The following is a 20,583-nucleotide window of genomic DNA, read 5'->3' as shown; positions in this document are numbered from 1 at the left end:
CTTTAATGCGGTATCCTGTTTTTTTATTAAGTCCATTAAAGAGTAACATTTTTAAGATGATGACTTTGCTTTAATAATCAGGCTCCTTGTTTCCTATGCAATGATAGAGCAAAAATGTAACAACTTTTGAAAATCAGGTGTGTGTTATCATCTTTCCAAAACCACTCTTTTAGGGTCTGATCCTGCAAACACTTTATATTATTAGAGAAGTGGTCTTAGGGAAACAGGATGAAGTTTAATAAGGACAAATGCAAAGTGCTCCTCTTAGGAAGGAACAATCAGTTGCACACCTAGGCTATGTCTAGACTGCAAGCCTCTTTCGAAAGATACTTTCGAAAGAGCCTCTTTCGAAAGAGAGCGTCTAGACTGCATGTTGAACTTTCGAAAAAGCGGCTTGCTTTTTCGAAAGAAAGCATCCAGTGAGTCTGGATGCTCTCTTTCGAAGAAGCCCTATTTACATTGAAGAACGCCTTCTTTCGAAAGAGGAACTTTCGAAAGAAGGCGTTCTTCCTCGTGAAATGAGGTTTACCGCCATCGAAAGAAAAGCCGCGTTCTTTCGATTTAATTTCGAAAGAACGCAGCTTGAGTCTGGACGCAGGGGAAGTTTTTTCGGAAAAAGGCTACTTTTCCCGAAAAAACCCCTGAGTCTGGACACAGCCATACAGAATGGGAAGTGATTGTCTAGGAAGGAGTACTGCAGAAAGAGTTCTAGGGGTCACAGTGAACCACAAGCTAAATATGAGTCAACAGTGTGACACTTGCAAAGCAAAACAAAACAAAACAAACAAAACTATGATTCTGGGATGCATTAACAGGAGTGCTGTGAGCAAGACACGAGAAGTCATTCTTCCACTCTCCTCTGCACCAATTAGGTTTCAGTTGGAGTACTGTGTATAGTTCTGGGCACCACATTTCAAGAAAGATGTGGAGAATTTGGAGAAAGTCCAAAGAAGAGCAACAAAAATGATTAAAGGCCTGGAAAACATGAGCTCTGAGGAAAGACTGAACGAACTGGGGTTGTTTAGTTTAGAAAAGAAAAAAACTGAGGGGGTATATGTAGCAGTTTTCAAGTATCTAAAATAATGTTATAAGGAGGAGGGAGAAAAATTGTTCTCCTTGGCCTCTGATGATAGGACAAGAAGCAATGGGCTTAAATAGCAGCAAGGGAGGTTTAGGTTGGAGATGAGGAAAAAGTTCCTAACTGTCGGGGTAGTTAAACACGGGGGCTTTTTCTACACTGCGAGTTTTTGTGGCAGAAAATATGCTAATGAGGGATATGCGATACCATTAGCATATTTTCTGCCGTTTCTTTTTGTGCAAGGGGTTTTTGCACAAAGAGAAGCAGTGTTGCTGCTTCCATTTTGTGCAAGATCCTTATGCCTCTCCCTACCATCAGTGTTCCTTCCTAAACATTGTTTCAGATATCCATGGAGTTTCGTCAGTGGATTATACTCTGGACTATGACTGGAGACCTGGGTTCTAGTCCCAACTGAACCACTGTTAGTTGGGGGACATTAGTCTCCTCCTTATACCTCAGTTTCCCCCTACAAAAAGGAAATAATGATACTCTCTCCTTGGTAGAGCGCTTTGAGATCTAATGATGAAAAATGCTATTGAGGAGCCGCATATGATCTGCTATATATTTTAGAGAGTTTGACCAAGAACTCCTCCTAAGGAGCTAGGACCACCAATTCCATATACAGCTTCCTTTTATCATTACTTAAAGCAGTGTAATGATTTGGTTGTGCTAGGAAAACAGAATTTGTCAGGAATGGAATTGCTTCTCATACAACTAAATAGAAAAGAGACAGAATCTCCAAATCAAATACACTCCTCAAAATTTACAGAATTGAGTGAATACTGAAAGGGACTGAACCAACATGAGCTAGAAAAATAGGATGCTTATGTAAAAGGAGTGCTTCTCAATAAACCTTACAGAAAAAAGATAAAAATGGAGGAATTTGGAGTAGTGCTCTGTTTTGGGATAGCTAATCAATGCTTAAGGTTTGAAAACTAAAAGACAATGTTATTGGAAATCAAACGGCCTATAGTCCTTTTTTGTTAAAAAATAGCAAATGATAAGAGTTTATAGGAATAAAGAAAAATACACTTGATGGAATTCCCATTTAAAAAAACCCACTAAAACTAACAATAAAAATAAGACTGTATTTTTGAAAATGCAATCATTTCAACAAAGCATGTATATTTTCCTATTACTCTCCTTTTTACCTCCCCCAAAATTAATCGAGTTAAGGACCCGAGCAACACCAGATAAATCTGCTAGTTATTAATATGTCTCAGAACAGTTGAATAATTGCAGATTTTATGGCTCAAATGTTCAAACTTAGTTGCATTATTTAGGCATCTGAGTAAAAGCAGCCTGAAATTCAGAATTTCTGAACAACCATAAATCCCTCTGAAGTCAATGAGAGCAGAATGTCCTGGACACTGCTGAAAGGCAGGGAATTTTTGTTCAGATGCCTAAAAAATTACTTAGATGCTTAACTTTAGTCAGCTACATTTTTAAAATTGGGCCTATAATGCTTTTATCCACTCTGACAAGAAAGAATGTATAGTTACAGTATGTAAATGTATGCAGTATGAACAGTATGCAGTCATTTTTACTGCATAGGCTGCAGCTAGGACAGAAGCTAGTTTTTCCAATCAAGACGTCTGAATAGATGATCTAATGGTTCCTTCTAGCCTCGAATTCTATGAATCTATGAAATTTACAATGTTTTTCTCTTAAAAGGTCCCCAAGATCTATTATACCTTAAGAATCCAATCCATTGCAGACAACATTTTGTTCTTGAAGATGATTGGCTGTCTTTATCGACACTTGCAGAATAGAAGAGCTCAGGAGTTAAGATATGGCAGATATTTACATTAATGTCACAGAATAAAACGGCTGAATCTTCATTTCAGTATTCTGAGATCTATAGTTTGCACTATCAAGAGCTGCTATCTATATCATATTTGTGCAGGTAGCAAATAATCTGATGTAATGTAGGTGAAATTATTAGTTTGTTTTGCCCTCAGCAATCCAGGACAGTTGTGTGGGTAAAGGAAACTGTATGGATCCTTTTGGATTTCTTGATTTTATCCTTTGTGTCTTGCTTGAGGTTCATGAAAATAGTTGGGGGGAAAGAAAAAAAACCAGTGTGTGAGTGCTGACGGGTTTAGGCAATAGCCTGTAGTGACTGCAGGGGTTTGGTTTGTTTCTAATTAAATGAATATATGAATAATTCCCGTTATAGCAGAATGGTTAGTATAAAGGGTGTTTTTAAAACAGAAAAAACATATATCTGTCGGCTGGAACCTATGGTCATAAAGCACATTCGATAGTTAGAAGTACCAATCTTAATGTGCACCAAAAAAAAAAAAAAATCAAGAGGCAGTCCCTAAAAATCTCGTGATTAAAAAAATTAAAAAGAAGAAGTCATTTTTCCCCCCTGCCTTTGGATATTTGAACTTTTAAGGTCATATTCTTCATGGTTTTTCTCCACAGCCATAAAGTCTAGAAGAAACTTTTTTAACATGAATGCTGGAATTGTCTTGTAATTCAACGGCTCTGGGAGCTGGGACTTTAATTAAAAAAAAAAACCCTCATGAGCATGATGGAATAGAAATAAAATTAAAAGAGCTGGCAAGCCAGGATGTCTCTTAAAAAGTTACTGAAGTGCTGCAAAGGTTATTGCTATCTTGCTGCTTGGTTCAAATAAAGCATCTGAAATGTGAAGCATTGTAAAGAACCTAATACTGTATGTCAAAATCTTACAGTAAGCATGCAAGAAGATGAAAGAACTCACCATTATTCACCAGAACATGGAGTGGACAATTCCTTGCTTTAAACTGTTGCACAAATTGCCGTATGGACTTCATTGAAGCCAAATCACAGTGTAAAAACTCCACTGGAAAGAAAGAAAGAAACAAACAAAAACACCCAGTGAGGTCAGTTTGCTGTGAAATAAGAGAAAATATAAACTTATACATCACAATCTCATCCACTATACTTCAGCGTGACTTACAAAGAAAGGGACTTTTAAAAAAATTGGACTGTACCCTTTTAAAAATGATTTATAGTGTATTAGGAAGGCCAAAAATATTCCCTTTTACTCAGACTCCTGAATTCTAAGGTCAGAAGTGAGCATCATGATCAACTAGTCTGATCTCCCACACAGAGCAGGCCACAATACTCACCTACCCACTCCTGTAATAGACCCCTAACTCTGGAGGTAAGTCAACACAACTGAAATTTAGAGAAAACTGAATTTTTGTTTTAAGTTTTACAGCACTTTATTATTTTTGTACTTTTTACACCCAACAATTTCATCGCCCGTCCTGCTACAATTAAGTTGTTTAAACAAAGGTGTTGCAATAGTAGAAAAAATGTTGTGTGTCTGAAAACTGTAGGTAATGGGTGTACTTTTACTTTTTTTTTTTTTGAAAAAGGGATATTTTATTTAAAAAAAAAGGTTGAGAAACACTGATTTACACCAAGCAAGCTATGCCCCAAGCTGCAGAGGAAGGCCAAGGATTCCCTCCTCTCAACCAGGATGTGAAGTTATTGGATTTTTGATGTGAACACGTAGATCATTGCTGCAACGACTGTTGTGTGTTTTCCCCAAATTTTGTACAAAGTGGACCAAATGAAGTATCTATTGAAAGCTTATGCTTTGCTGTTTATGCTTATACTACTCATATGCCTGCATGATTTTTGTATGTAAAGTTATGAGTATTGGCGATGTACTGGTATTTCAAATGTTTGCTTCTGGGAGATATAGGCAGGCGTCACCCACCTATTGTGAAAGGGTATTTAGTCAAGTGAACGGCAGTGAGGAGTAACAGTTATTTCGAGAGAAGGGTTTTCTCTCAAAATAATGCTGCTACACGGGGCATTTTATTTCTCAATAATGCAATTTCAAAATGGTGCCCAGACGCAATTATGCTAATTAAGCACGGGATATTTAAATCCCATCCTTCATTAGCAATTTCAGTACACTACATTTGCATCACTATCTCAAGATAGGGAGCAAATGTAGATGTACCCACAGAGAATAGAAACCAGTTCTCCTTTCTCCTATGGATTATTCTTTTAGCCTGAGTAGTAGATTAAACAACTGCATATTAATGATCTACATGATACTACAGGTTGGACATCCTTGGTCTGGCACCCTCAGGACCTGAGGGATTTTTCCAGACCAGGGGAGGTCATTTCTGGCCTTTCCACTGCCACCTCCACCGGACTTCCTGGCTCCTGGCCCCCTCTCCTTTGCAGAGCACCAGGATTCTCTGATCCTGGAACATCCATGATCTTTCTGGATCACGGATGTTGCAGGAGCAAGGATTTCTGATTTATAGAGGTGCAGCCTGTACCAGATTATAACAATTGTAAGTATGGTCAAATTTACTACCTCCATGCATTCTTTAAACTACCCTTTAATGAACCCCAACATTTAGCAACAGAATCATAGAACACTAGAACTGGAAGGGACTTCAAGAGGCCATTGAGTCTAGTCCCCTGTCCTCACGGAAGGACCCAGTACTGTCCAGACGATCCCAGATACATGTCTGTCTAACCTGCTCTTAAATATCTCCAGAGATGGAGATTCCACAACCTCCCTAAGCAATTTATTCCAGTGTTTAACCACCCTGACAGGAAGTTTTTCCTCATGTCCAATCTAAACTGCCCTTGTGCAGTTTAAGCCCATTGCTTCTTGTCAACGGGCAAGAAACAAGACAAATGATTACTGTGGGGAAATGTGCTCTAAAGGAGTTGTACTTTCTAAAGTACACTAATGTGCTGCACATTTATTGGTCCATGTAGAACAGGGGTGGGCATTAATTTATAATAGAGCATTTGGTATGTGGTCAAGGGCCGCACATTTCCATGAGGAAGGTGCAGGATCTGGGATAGAGGTTGGGAGCAGAAGGAAGCTCAGTATAGGGAATTGTAGTGTAGGAGGGAATGTGGGGTCTGGAAGGGAGTTTGGATAAAGGAGGGGGTTGTGATCTGGGGCAGGAGATTCAGGTGAAGGAGGGGTTGGAGGGTCTAGGAGGGGTTATGGGTGCAGGAGTGGGGGTACAGAGGATTTGGGTTACATGGGGGCAGGGGTATAGGAGGGGAAATAGAGGGTTGGGGGACAGGAGGTAGACTCTGCCGGGAAAGGCAGGCTCCCTGCCTGCTCAGTCCCTTCAGGCCACTCAGAGTGGCCAGATGCAGGGGTCATGTGTCCCTCTGATGGGATGGGGTGTGCAGGACTTTGCCTAATGCCTGCCCTGAAAAGAAGCAGCTGCTAATGGCCAATTTCTGGCCAATGGGAGGTGTGAGATTATGCTGGGGCAGCACATGAAGCCTCCCTTCCCAGCTCATAGACCCAGCTCAGAGACTCACAAGCCTCTACCACCGACTGCTCTGAGCAGTGTGTCCTCCGAGGCTTCTGCTGAGCCATGGGTCAAATCTGGCCCACAGGCCAGATTTCTGCCCCGTCATCTGTCTTGTGCAAGTCACTGCATTCAGCTCATTGTTTAATCAAGCTCTAACTTTCCAATAGCTTTACCATCTGAGCAATATAATGAGAAACTACAGCCCATAGAGTTTTCCATGGTCTGGGCAAGAAAGCAAACTTTAGCTATGATGAAATATAAGAAAAGTCAATATTACTCCAAATGAAAGCTGATGCCATTATTAGACAGAATCAGTAGGCAAAAAAATATTTAACCTTCTCAGTTTACCAGTCATTAGGCCTCAAATCATTATGTTGTTATTACTATTGTTAAAAAGTGTAATTTAGCTTATGGTCTAAGTTTATTAGCATATAGGCCACTGAAACTAATCAGTCCTTTGCTTCGCCATGTGGTTTTCAAATTCTCAAACAAAAACAGAGCAAGAACATAGGATTTGGAATCTAAGAGGAGGAATACAAGCAGCTAATGCTACTGACTTATCATCATCCTTTCTAACACTATTTCATTCAGCAGCTGCTTCTACTATTCTTCTTCCACACTCACAGACATTCACTTCTAGAATGACATATGTGCCTGTATTTCTTTCCTCTGTGAGGGCATATCTGTAACTCTGATCTAAGTAATAAAGGAAAGAAATTACACCTTTGTCAGCTGCTAGCTAAAATACACACAGAGAATGAAAAAAAGATATTAGATTATTATTTTTCTGTAATCTAGGGACTCCTGAGTATCAGAAAGTTATTAGCTAATTACCTATACATGAGGCATAATGGAACAAAAAGATGACCAGAATTAATTTTGTGTTTATTTATATCCAAACATATACATCTGATAATATCAATGTTGAAGCTTTGCAAGTGATAAGGTTTTTTAAAAACACATTTATTCTAATGTAGCATTTTACTTAAGCAGCAGAAATGTCACTAATGTATTCCACTGGCTGTACCTCAGCATCATCTCCAGTAGAAGAAATAAATAGTTGACAGAATACATCAAAGAACTACAATGTCTACTTTAAAGCTGCTGCACGTAAAAATCAAACAAAATGACTTAACAGCAACAAACCGCACATTGTACACAGCTGGAGACATAACAGTCATCACAAACCTTGCACAGTCTCACCTGTTTCTGAGCCACATCCATCTTCAAACTTCTATCCAGTACACGTGGCTGCAATATGGGAGGTGAAGAGCTTTGAATTTCCCTCACTCAATATATACAGTCCTAAGGAAACTCTTTGCTCTCCCCCTTTTACAGATCATTAACTAATATAGTGATCCTTGTACAGTCCGACACTCTGAAATGTTTTCTGCCCCGTGGGGGGGGGGGGGGCCAGGAGGAAGAAAAACACAAACTCTCTCAATGGCAAAGTACACCTTTCAGTTGTCATGAGTACAAAGTGTATGTGTAGAAATTGAACTTTCTGACACAATATACGTGGTTAAGGACTTACAGGAGAGCCAACAGGACTTCAGGGCCCCTAATCAATGTAGGGGGGATGGCTTCATGCTCCCAAAAGGGGCAGGGCCTTGGGCAAAAGAGGCAGGGGCAGAGTAGCCAGGCCCTAGTACCACCTGGATGGCACAGAGCCCCAGAGCATGTGACATGGGGTTCTGGTGGCAATTCTAAAGGGCCTGGGGCTCCAGCTCCCACCTCTGCCCCAGTAGCTCATTAGAATCACTGGGCTCTGAGATATTTTATCCCTTTACCTCCCCCTCACCTTCTTGGCAGGCCTGAAGATCAGTAATACTAGCATCCTCCAGCCTATTAACTGCAATGTGACTTTTGTGAGGGGCCCTTTAGGACTATTTAGAAATTCTTGGCTGATAACTATTTCAACATGCTTTTCCCCCCTAGAAATGGTTGAACATTGTCTGTTGAAAAGAAACAATTAAAAAGCATTTTAGAGTGCCACTGCTTAATTGTGTAGCTATTGTACGAAGAGGGAAGGGGGAAAAAACCTTTCAGGATTTACATTTTGGGAGTTACTTTCTTTAATGCACACAAAAAAAGGCTTAGACCGAAAGGAAATTTTCTTTGACTTAGCAACTTTCACCTCCCATGTCTTAACCTGCCTGGTGAGCGTATTAAGGTAAAACTTGGGAGTGGAGAAAAACCAAATGGCATAGTCCATTGACCCTTGTGTGTCAAATTCAACCAACTCTACTGCAATGCTTGGTCCTCAAATAAGAAAAATTGAGAATCAGAGCTCTGCTTTCAAGTTCCATCACTAGCAACTGCTCCACTTACCGCCAAACTAGTGCATCATTATAACAGAATCTCCAGACTGATTCACAGTTCAGTCACCTTTCCAGAGCACGCACCGCAGAGTGGTGGTGCAGAAGGGAAGTTCAGATAAAGGTTGAAAACTATTCATGCGCGATTACCTCAATCTATTTGTATGACAAATTCTGTTCTTTGAAACAAGCTCTCTTTTTTCAAAATGTGTACATTACAGGTTCAGTTATGCATGTGTTTTATAAAAATGTAATATACTGCCTTGCTGTATGCTATTTGCATATGCTTTCAACACAACAGGGGCAAGGCTTGAAAAACTGAGCAGTCACCAGACTTAACACCTACCAGCCAGACACAGATACAAAAGAGGAGAGGAGAAGACAATACTCCAGGGGCAAGCCCCTGGTGAGAAAGCTGGTTAAGAAACCCTGCCTCAGTAGCCTAGAACAGACATGGGTTCTTCTCTAGAGAGGGAATTTTTCCCTGGTTAGTCATAACAGCTTATGACTATTAGATTTATGTACATCTGATGCTCACTGTTAATGTTCCTGGAAAGCAGCCCCCTCCATCCTCGCATTCCAGAGCCTTCTGTACTGATTTCCTTATTACTTGGGTCCCTGACTGCAGTGAAAGGTGGGGGAGGTCTCTGCCATTCTGCCGGACTCCTGCTTACTGAGAGGCCTTTTTCCTGTAGCGCTGGCCCTTAATCAGACTGTTTTATAGGGTCTTCCTCTCTCCTGGCTTCCTTTAGGATCTGCCTATGACCTTTCTGTAACTTAGGCAATACTGACATGTCGGTTTTGCAGCTGTCCAAAAGGTTTGGAATAGCACAAGATGTAACCGTGTCTGTCACTCTACAGATGTGGTTTGGTAAGGGTAGTCGCAGGAGCAGGGGCACCAGAGCTGCCTGTTAGAAGATTCAGGAAGGTAGCCCCGCAGCAGTACATTCTCTTCACAACCCATGAGGGTTAGACACTTCATGCCAGAACTTTGGTCCAACGTAAGTCCCATTTGCATCACAGATGGTACAAAGTGAACTTGGAGGTGCTCTAAAGACAACATTGAGGAGTCCTTTGTCAAAAAAGAATCCCTTGTGGAGAGAAACTGCCCACATTGATTACATGGACTCTCTTTTGCCTATAGCTGGGGAAGCTTTCCTGCTTGAGACAGGTCAGTAGGTTTTTAAAGCACTAAATATGGGCACTTTTCATTCTTATAATTAAGGGAAGTTGCAAAGTGTTTATTTTTCTCCTTCTCCACAGATGGAACTGTCTAATGTGCAGAGGGCCAGAACAAGACCTTGTCTAGACAACACTTACATTCCTTTTATGTCCACAGTACAGGGCTTAATGTGGGGGCATAACTGGTGCACTGTCTGTGCCTCCCTCCTCCTCCCCTGACAAAGGAATAACATTCAGGCTATGCCTAGACTGCAGGCTTCTTTCGGAAGAAGCTTTTCCGGAAGAGATCTTCCGAAAAAACTTCTTCTGAAAGAGAGCGTCTACACACAAAAGTACATCAAAAAAGCGATCTGCTTTTTCGAAAGATAGCATCCACACTGACTGGACACTGTCTCACACTTAAGCTAAGATTACCATGCACAAAGTGGCCACCAAGGCACTTGTGCTTTTTCCTCTTCTCTGTCCACACACGCCTTTTCCCGAAAGAGCTCTTTTGGAAAAAGGCTTCTTCCTTGTAGAAAGAGGATTACCAACACCAGAAAAACCTTTCTGTTCTTTTGATTTACTTTCGGAAGAACGCAATTGCTGTGTAGCTGTAACTCAGGTTTTGTCGGAAAAATGGCCATGTTTCCGACAAAACTCTGTAGCATAGACCTACCCTCGCTTATATGCAGCGCTTTTTTCCCAAGCATGCACAGATATTTTCCCAAGCATTGCACAGATATCAAATACAATACAAAAGAAATAATGAGCCCTGCTGATTCTTGTTAGTTTGTTCTCACGGTGACATAAAATTTAAACCAAATACAATAACCTAAAAGAAGAAGTGGTTATTGTAAATGGAAGATGAATAAAGTATGAGAAATTCTCTTTTGTTTCTTCCCATCAGACATTTAAAGTGATTATAGGTTTCTCCAGCAATGTGCTAAAAGTTTAAAAAACCTGTGGGAAAAATAATGCTTATCTTTACCCCTTGAGAGGTTCAATGGAAAATCAGCATCCTGCTGAGATATATATTATTAAAGATGGTTAAAATCAGCAGGACAGAAGAATGACAAAATAAAAATGTACTTCACAGGACTGACCCAAAACCAGACTGATCAAGTAACAGTGAAGCATAGGCAGACACAGGGCTAAATCCTAGAATGGTGAAAACAGGTGATGTTCCGTGAGTCAATGAGCTGAGCCCCACTATATCAGGTGAGGCTCTCTAGCTGATACCACAGTCTTTCAAATTTCCCAAATTTGCAGTCGCAAATTTGCAGCGCATTCTGGGTGCAAAGCCCAAAAGCTAAGACAATTTAGAATTATAGATCTACTCTGGAGCTGTGGGTGTAATTTGAAGCAAGGGTAGACATACCTGCAATAGTTCTGATTGGCTACATCTCCTGGAAAAAGCTTGGAGAAACACAATTGTTTATCTTCTCAACACCACAGGATAAAAGTGATCTCCTGTGCATATAGGTATTATTGAAATACATCTTTGTATCACCAGCAAAAGCCTCAGAGTTCTGTTATCTCTGAGCTACTAGAAGTAGATTGGTTATAGTTGTACTTTAATACTTGAAAGATCAAAAATTCTCTTGTGGAGGTCAAATAATTTCAGACGAACAATTAAAAATCAATATTTCTTCACTCTAGGAAAGGATATCTTCAGGCACGTACAGAATATTCAGTATGTCTGAGCCCCCATTTGACACTGACAATATAAACAAAGAGACTATTTTCCCTTTAAATTACCTTTAGAAAGTAGAGAGACATGTCAACACAAAACACTGCCGTACTTGAACAAATGAGGATTAGGAAAATCTTTCCTATATAAGAAAAAATATGCTAGGTGATTACTTCATCAACAATATATATTTTTTCCTGGCTGGAAATGCAGGTAATTGCCTTATACCCATAACACATTAGAAACAAGAGTACATGATTTGGGGTAGGAATGGGAGGGGAAGGGGCTCTATTACTTAACAAGAGATTTCAGATAATGTATTACAAAACTCATAAGGTTAAAAAAACCCAGAAGATGTAAAACCAAAAAGAGGTCTTGTCTTTCTGGACATGTGTTCTGATTCTTATGTAACATAGGGTATGTCTACACTACCCCGCTAGTTCGAACTAGCAGGGTAATGTATGCATACCGCACTTGCTAATGAAGCCCGGGATTTGAATTTCCCGGGCTTCATTAGCATAAGCGGGGAGCCGCCATTTTTAAATCCCCGCTGCTTCGAACCCCGTGCAGCGCGGCTACACGGGGCTCGAACTAGGTAGTTCGGACTAGGGTGCCTATTCCGAACTACCGGTACACCTCGTTTCACGAGGAGTCACGGTAGTTCGGAATAGGCACCTAGTCCGAACTACCTAGTTCGAGCCCCGTGTAGCCGCGCTGCACGGGGTTCGAAGCAGCGGGGATTTAAAAATGGCGGCTCCCCGCTTATGCTAATGAAGCCCGGGAAATTCAAATCCCGGGCTTCATTAGCAAGTGCGGTATGCATACATTACCCCGCTAGTTCGAACTAGCGGGGTAGTGTAGACATACCCTGAATCTCTGCGTCTCTCCCACACACACCAACCTTTCTCTCACTTGTATTTCAGGTTAAAGCACACAAGGTGCTATCTGCTCTCTCTCCCTCTTCCTTAATAGGTTATTACTGGATACTGTACATGCAAAGACAATAAAGCAGCCTTGCGACCATAAAATATTTTAACCTAGTTTAAGCTTCCACCCCACAATTAAGCCACACATACATACATGTTGGCTATATTCTGAATGCCTTTTATTCCTCTCTAGTAAGCAGAAGCACTAGGGGACTGATATGCAAACATCAAACCTAATTACTGTAGCCTAGAAATTCCAGAATTTAGTTTTTTGGGGGGAGGTGGGAGCGAGGAGAGGGAGGCCTTCAATTTCCTTCTCCTTCTCCCTGGACAAAGAGAGCATTTATTTCTCCGAGACAGAATAGATGAATTTTTTTAGCCAGTCCAAACAGAAGGAAAATTATCTGTCACTCTCCCCTCCTTCCTCATTACTGTATCTTTATGTATTTAACCTCATAACACAAGCCTAGGAGCTAGGGAAGTACAGGCAGTCCCCGGGTTACGTACAAGATAGGGACTGTAGGTTTGTTCTTAAGTTGAATCTGCATGTAAGTCGGAACTGGCATCCAGATTCAGCCGCTGCTGAAACTGATCAGTTTCAACAGCAGCTGAATCTGGACACCAGTTCTGACTTACATACAGACTCAACTTAAGAACCCCAGGCGTCCCCAAGTCAGTTGCTGCTGAAACTGATCAGCAGCTGATTCCAGGAAGCCCGGGGCAGAGCAACTCTGCCTCGGGCTTCCTGTAGTCAGCCGCTGGTCAGTTTCAGCAGCGGCTGACTTGGGGACGCCTGGGGCAGAGCTGCTCAGGTGCTGCTGGGTTGGTCCAGTAGCGTGGCCGCTCCTCGGCGCTACTGGACCAACCCAGCAACACCCCAGCTGCTCTGCCCCAGGCGTCCTGATTCAGCCGCTGCTGAAACTGATCAGCAGTGGCTGAATCAGGACTCCTGGGGCAGAGCAGCTGGGGTGCTGCCAGGTTGGTCAAGTAGAGCCAAGGAGCGGTGCTGCAGGACCAACCGGCAGTGCCCCACCTGCTCTACCACAGGCCCCGGGCTTTGCACTAGCTGCGTCCCCCCCCAGCAGACCAGGGAGACGCGGAGCAAAGCCGCGGAGGACCCGGGCCGGACCGCGGCACTTCCAGATCAGCGCCGCGGTCCGGCCCGGGTCCTCCGCGGCTTTGCTCAGCGTCTCCCTGGTCTGCAGACCAGGGAGACGCTGAGCAAAGGTGCGGAGGACCCGGGGCCGGACCCGCGGCCGCTTCCAGATCAGCTGGAAGCGCCGCGGGTCCGGCCGGGTGCTCTGCGGCTTTGCTCAGCGTCTCCCTGGTCTGCAGACCAGGGAGACGCCGAGCAAAGCGGCAGAGGACCCGGGTCCAGACCCGCGGCCACTTCCAGATCAGCTGGAAGCGCCGCGGGTCCGGCCCCAGGTCCTCCGCCTCTTTGCTCAACGTCTCCCTGGTCTGTAGACCAGGGAGACGCTGAGCAAAGCCGCGGAGGACCCGGCTGGACCCGCGGTGCTTCCAGCTGATCTGGAAGCGGCCGCGGGTCCGGCCCCGGGTCCTCCGCCGCTTTGCTCCCCGTCTCCCTGGTCTGCTGGCTCCCCCAGCAGACCAGGGAGACGGGGAGCAGCTTTTCTCGCCCCGGAGGAGGCGGGCGGCGGGACCAGACGTCCCGCCGCTCCAGTCCTCCGGGACAAGAAAAATCCCCGTTCGTTACTGCGGATCTGACATAAGTCGGATCCGCATAACTCGGGGACTGCCTGTACTATCATCCATGGGCAACTAAAACACAGAGACAGTGTGCAACTTGCCCAATATCACACAGGAAGCCTTTGCTGGAGCACAAGAGAACTGTACCAGCCTCCCAAGCCCCAGGCTAGTGCGCAAATCGTGGGGCCATCCTTTCTCTCTTTCATTAGGTTATGTCATGTTTACTGCATCCACGGCCTATACATGTGGCCATTCCACAGATCTGTTCATGGACATCACAATCAGCCAACAGTGGGAAAGACTGCTGCTTATTTATGAAGCTACCGCAGCTAGCTACCAGTGAGTGGACAAAGATATTTAAATGAATCATCCCTCTAGACTTCTTTGTTCAAATTTTGGATTAAACACAGTGACAGAATTTGCCATCTGGAGCAGTAAGAAGAATACAATCCCTCCCAAATGCAGGTCATTTTGACCAGCCACTGCCCTAAGAGTTAAGGCAAAAATATAATAATTTTTTCTCTGGAAATACTGTTGTATTAATTTAGATGAAATAAATAAATGGACTAATGGGCTACGTCTAGACTGGCATGATTTTCCACAAATGCTTTTAACGGAAAAGTTTTCCGTTAAAAGCATTTGTGGAAAAAAGCGTCTAGATTGGCACGGATGCTTTTCCACGAAAGCACTTATTGCGGAAAAGCGTCCGTGTCAATCTAGATGCGCTATTCCGCAAAAAAGCCACAATCGCCATTTTCGCGGTCGGGGCTTTTTTGCGCAAAACAAATCTGAGCTGTCTACACTGGCCCTTTTGCACAAAAGCTTTGCGCAAAAGGACTTTTGCCCAAACAGGAGCAGCATAGTATTTCCACAAGAAGCACTGATTTCAGACAGTAGGAAGTCAGTGTTCTTGTGGAAATTCAAGCAGCTGCTTTTCTGGAAAAACTTGCCAGTCTAGACACAGCCATGGTGTTAACATAACCCAGTCACTGTCCAACATTAAACCATGTTAACTAAGATTTGGGGCTTCAGCTTTCTTGGTATCATGGCAAATACATTACTAAAATCCTTTTAACTCTATTCAAGATACAGAAAAAGAAGGAAAACCAAGTAAAGCATTTAAAATATCAAGTAGTTAAGTATGGGTTTCATTTTAATAACATCCTTTGTTCTCTTTCTGTTTAGCTGGAGAGAATTCTAGAAGCAAAAGTCCCTTGGTTTAATAGTCTCTTAGCTGGTAATAAAACTGTCCTTTTGGATAAAAGAGAAGTAATGAGGTTGCGTGAGCTAGAACTGTGGTTCAACTCCAATCCCATTTCATCTCAGGTGTTGCTTGGGATGGCTCTAGAGCTGATAGGGATGGCAATGTCATCTGAATTCCCCTCTCTGACCCAGTGTAGTCAAGACATCTCTTAGGCTCAGGATGATTAGGAAACAAGGGAGGCTGCAAATCACAATGGTGAAGTTTGCTCCAGGAGCTTCTTTCTATTTTTCCTTTCTCTTTAAGTCTCTTGAAGGACCCACAAAGGGAGAGATGAATGGAACAGCCTGTACCCTCATTATTTTGTCCACCAAGTTGGCCTAATATCTAGCACTCCAGTTTTGGTTCATTAGTTTCTGATGCCTCATTTGTTTTCTCTTCACCAAGTATCATTTCACACAGCTCTTGAATCACAGCAGTATGGCCTTTTTTTTTCAGACTAAATTAGCCTCTCTGATTCTTTTGTTCATACCATTCATTACTGAAAGCAACTTGATTCACTCTTCATCAACATTTGTTATTATAGAACACTTGTGAACATCTTATGAACTTTCATATATTTTTTACAATTGAGTTTAAATTGGTAGCCTCAATTCTGACAACACTACAGGTATCTCTACACTGAATACTTCTTTCAGTGACATGTAGAGAACATATGCACCTTGCAGGGGTTAGGTGAGTAAAGACACAAGTCCATATCCTCCACGGTGCTATACTCTCCCCTAAGCCAGGCATCCCTGACTACATGCTATTTTAAGCATTGTAGCGTGCCACTACTGAAGTCTCTCTCTGCCACAGGAAGAGACTCCAACAGCCGGGAAAGGCTCTGGTGGGGAGGCAGCAGCGACAACTTTAGCAGCTCCCTGTTGCCAGAGCCTTTCCCTGACACAGGAAATGTCTCCAGTAGCAGCAACGTAGTGAGGAAAGGCTCTGCCATCTTCCCACTGCTGGAGCCTTTCCCCATGACAGGAAAAGATTTGGCAGCAGGGAAAGACTCTGGCAGGGGGACTCCCCACTGTCTCTTCCTTGCCAGAGCCTTCCTTCAGCACGGTGAAAGGCTCTGGGAGCAGGAGCCGCTGAACTCATTCCCCACTGCCTCCTAAAGTGCCAGAGCATTTGGTCATGTGTAACTAAACACTGCAGTGTGGACATGGCCTGTTTTTCACAGCAGCATGCATGTATTCACATGTATATGACACACTGCTGAACTAGCAGTGACTATCCACTGACCAAATTTCATGGTGGTCCAAGGGCTCTGTATTTCGCTGATTAAGCTGCTGCCAATTGGCAAGTTTCACATTCCATAAGAAGTGTAAGATGTACTATACATGATGATTGCTTTTTTTAAACTAAGAGATGGGGGAAAGCCGATTGGTGTGGAGATGCATGTAAATCAGATGGAGACTTCTCTTAGAGGTGAATCCATTGATAGAGATTCTCTAAGCTGTAGTCAGAGAGGAGAGGAGAGGACAAACCCTGGGCCAGAGCAGACAAACATATAAAGGAATCAAATGCATCAGGGAAGGGCAGACAAATAAGCAGTGGCAAATTTTTAAAGTGCTTCTACACAAATGCTAGGCGTCTGACTAATAAGATGGGTGAACTAGAGTACCTCGTATTAAAGGAGGTGATTGACATAATAGGCATCACTAAAACCTTGTGGAATGAGGAAAATCTGTGGGACACAATCATACCAGGATATAAAATATATCAAAAGGATAGAGCAGGCCAGGTGGGTGGCGGAGTGGCATTGTATGTGAAAGATAATGTAGAATCAAATTAAATAAAAAATTAAACGAATCAACATGTTCAATAGAATCGCTATGGATAGTAATTCCATGCTCCAATAATAAGAAATTAGCAGTAGAGATATATTACCGACCACCTGACCAGGACAGCGATACTGACATTGAAATGCTGAGGGAGATTAGAGAGGCTACCAAAATAAAGAACTCTATAATAATGGGGGATTTTAATTATCCCCACATTGACTGGGTACATGTCACCTCAGGAAGAGAAGCAGAGATAAAATTTCTCAATGGCTTAAATGACTGCTTCTTGGAGCAGCTGGTACAGGAACCCACAAGGGGAGAGGCAATTCTCGATTTAGTCCTGAGTGGAGCGCAGGATCAGATCCAGGAGATAACCGTTACAGGACGGCTTGGGAATAGTGACCATAATATAACAACATTTAACATTCCTGTGGTGGGAAAAACACCTCAGCAATCCAGCACTCTGGCATTTAATTTCAAAAAGGGGACTTACACAAAAATGAGGAGGTTAGTTAAACGGAAATTAAAAGGCACAATGACTAGAGCCAAATCCCTGTAAGCTGCATGGAAACTTTTTAAAGACACCATAAGAGAGGCCCAACTTAAATGTATACCCCAAATTAAAAAACATAGCAAGAGACCTAAAAAAGAGTCACTGTGGCTTAACCACCATGTAAAAGAAGCAGTGAGGGACAAAAAGGCATCTTTTAAGAAGTGGAAGTCCAATCCTAGTGAGATAAATAGAAAGGAACATAAACACTGTCAAAGCAAGTGTAAAAATGTAATAAGAAAAGCAAAAAAAGATTTTGAGGAACAGCTAGCCAAAAACTCAAAAAGAAATAACAAAATGTTTTTTAAGTACATTAGAAGCAGGAAGCCTGCTAAAAAACCTGTGGGTTCCCTAGATGATCGAGATATAAAAGGAGCAATCAAGGACAATAAAGCCATTGTGGATAAACTAAATGATTTCTTTGCTTCAGTCTTCACAGCTGAGGACGTTAGGGAGATTCCCAAATCTGCACCATCCTTTGTGGCTGATGAATCTGAGGAACTGTCCCGGATTGAAGTGTCATTAGAGGAGGTTTTGGAACAAATAGAAAAACTTAATGTTAACAGATCTCCGGGACCAGATGGTATTCATCTAAAGGTTCTAAAAGAACTCAAATGGGAAATTGCTGAACTATTATGTGTGGTTTGTAACCTATTCTTTAAATCGGCTTCCGTACCTAATGACTGCAAGGTAGCCAATGTGACACCAATATTTAAAAAGGGCTCTACAGGAGATCCTGGCAATTACAGAACAGTAAATCTAACTTCAGTACCGGGCAAATCAGTCAAAACAATAGTAAAGAATAAAATTGTGAGGAATGTAGAAGAACATAATTTGTTGGGCAAAAGTCAGCATGGTTTCTGTAAAGGGAAATCATGTCTTACTAATCTATTTGGCTGTGACTAGACTGCATCCCTTTTCCGTAAAAGGGATGCAAATTAGACATATCGCAATTGCAAATGAAGCGGGGATTTAAATCCCCCCCACTACACTAGCATAAAAATGGCTGCCGCTTTTTTCCGGCTCGGAGCTTTGCCGGAAAAAAGCGCCAGCTTAGATGCGGAACTTTCGGAAAATAAATCCTTTCCCAAAAGATCCCTTATCCCTCATTTTAAGAGGGTTTGGAAATCATAGATAAGACTGTCAGTCAGACTTAGTCTAAAACGTATAGACAATAGGAAAGAAATCCTTGCACATTAATATGTACAGCACCATGATGTAGCTTTTAATATTCCAAAGGGATATTTTAAGATGATGGATAAGGGATCTTTCGGAAAAGGCTTTATTTTCCGAAAGATCCGCGTATAGAATAGTGCTTTTTTCTGGCAAAGCTCCGAGCCGGAAAAAAGCAGCAGCCATTTTTATGCTAATGAAGTGGGGGGGGATTAAAATCCCCACTTCAGTTGCAATTGCGATATGTCTAATTTGCATCCCTTTTATGGAAAAGGGATGCAGTCTAGACACAGCCTTAGAGTTCTTTGAAGGGGTTAACAAACATGCAGACAAGGGGGATCCAGTAGATACAGTATACTTAGATTTTCAGAAAGCCTTTGACAAGGTCCCCCAACAAAGGCTCTTGTGTAAATTACATTGCCATGGGATAAGAGGGAAGGCCCTTTCTTGGACTGAGAACTGGTTAAAAGACAGGAAACAAAGGGTAGGAATAAATGGTAAATTTTCAGAATGGAGAGGTGTAACTAGTGGTGTCCCCCAAGGGTCAGTCCTAGAACCAATCCTTTTCAACTTATTCATAAATGATCTGGAGAAAGGGGTAAGCAGTAAGGGTATCTCTACACTACCACCCTAGTTCAAACTAGGGTGGTAATGTAGGCAACCGGAGATGCAAATGAAGCCCGGGATTTGAATTTCCCGGGCTTCATTTGCATATTGCCGGGCGCCGCCATTTTTAAATGTCCACTAGTGTGGACTCCGTGCCCCGCGGCTACATGCAGCACGGACTAGGTAGTTTGGATTAGGCTTCCTATTCCGAAATACCGTTACTCCTCGTGGAGTAAAGTTTGTGGATGATACCAAACTGTTTAGGATAGTCAAGACAGAAGCAGACTATGAGGGACTCCAAAAAGATCTCATCAAACTGAGTGATTGGGTAACAAAATGGCAAATGAAATTTAACGTGGATAAGTGTAAAGTAATGCACATCGGGAAAAATAACCCCAACTATATGTACAATATGATGGGGGCTAATTTGGCTATGACAAATCAGGAAAGAGATCTTGGAGTTATCGTGGATAGTTCTCTGAAAACTTCCACACAGTGTGCAGCGGCGGTCAAAAAGTCAAATAGGATGCTAGGAATTATTAAGAAAGGGATGGAAAATAAGACACAGAATATTTTACTTAAAAAGGGGAATAAGAACAACCCAGGAAACTACAGACCGGTCAGTTTAACGTCTGTCCCAGGGAAGATAATGGAGCAGGTAATTAAGGAAATCATATGCAAACACTTGGAAGGTAATAAAGTGATAGGGAATAGCCAGCATGGGTTTGTGAAGAACAAGTCATGCCAAACTAATTTGATAGCTTTCTTTGATAGGATAACGAGCCTTGTGGATAAGGGAGAAGCGGTGGATGTCATATACCTAGACTTTAGTAAGGCATTTGATACGGTCTCGCATGATATTCTTATTGATAAACTAGGCAAATATAACTTAGGGCCACGATAAGGTGGGTGCATAATTGGCTGGATAACCGTAGTCAGAGAGTTGTTGTTAACAGTGCTAAATCCTGCTGGAAAGGGATAACAAGTGGAGTTCCGCAAAGGTCCGTTTTGGGACCCGTACTGTTC

The 20,583-nt window shown here is 42.4% G+C and overlaps 1 protein-coding gene across 2 annotated transcripts in view; it reads right to left on the bottom strand.

Moving 5' to 3' along the window:
- Positions 1-20,583, bottom strand: part of DHRSX (dehydrogenase/reductase X-linked) — a 288,314-nt gene that overhangs the window by 75,393 nt on the left and 192,338 nt on the right. For both annotated transcript variants that reach the window (XM_075915713.1, XM_075915707.2), the window contains one exon: positions 3,810-3,911. In XM_075915713.1, the coding sequence (XP_075771828.1) occupies positions 3,810-3,911 (102 nt within the window). The remainder of the gene's footprint in view (positions 1-3,809; positions 3,912-20,583) is intronic.

The sequence above is a fragment of the Pelodiscus sinensis genome, chromosome 1 (genome assembly GCF_052426305.1).
Source record: "Pelodiscus sinensis isolate ZL-2025 chromosome 1, ASM5242630v1, whole genome shotgun sequence".
Taxonomy (NCBI): Eukaryota; Metazoa; Chordata; order Testudines; family Trionychidae; genus Pelodiscus; species Pelodiscus sinensis.
Note: the sequence above shows the minus strand (reverse complement) of the source record. Positions and strands in the feature narration are given on the sequence as shown.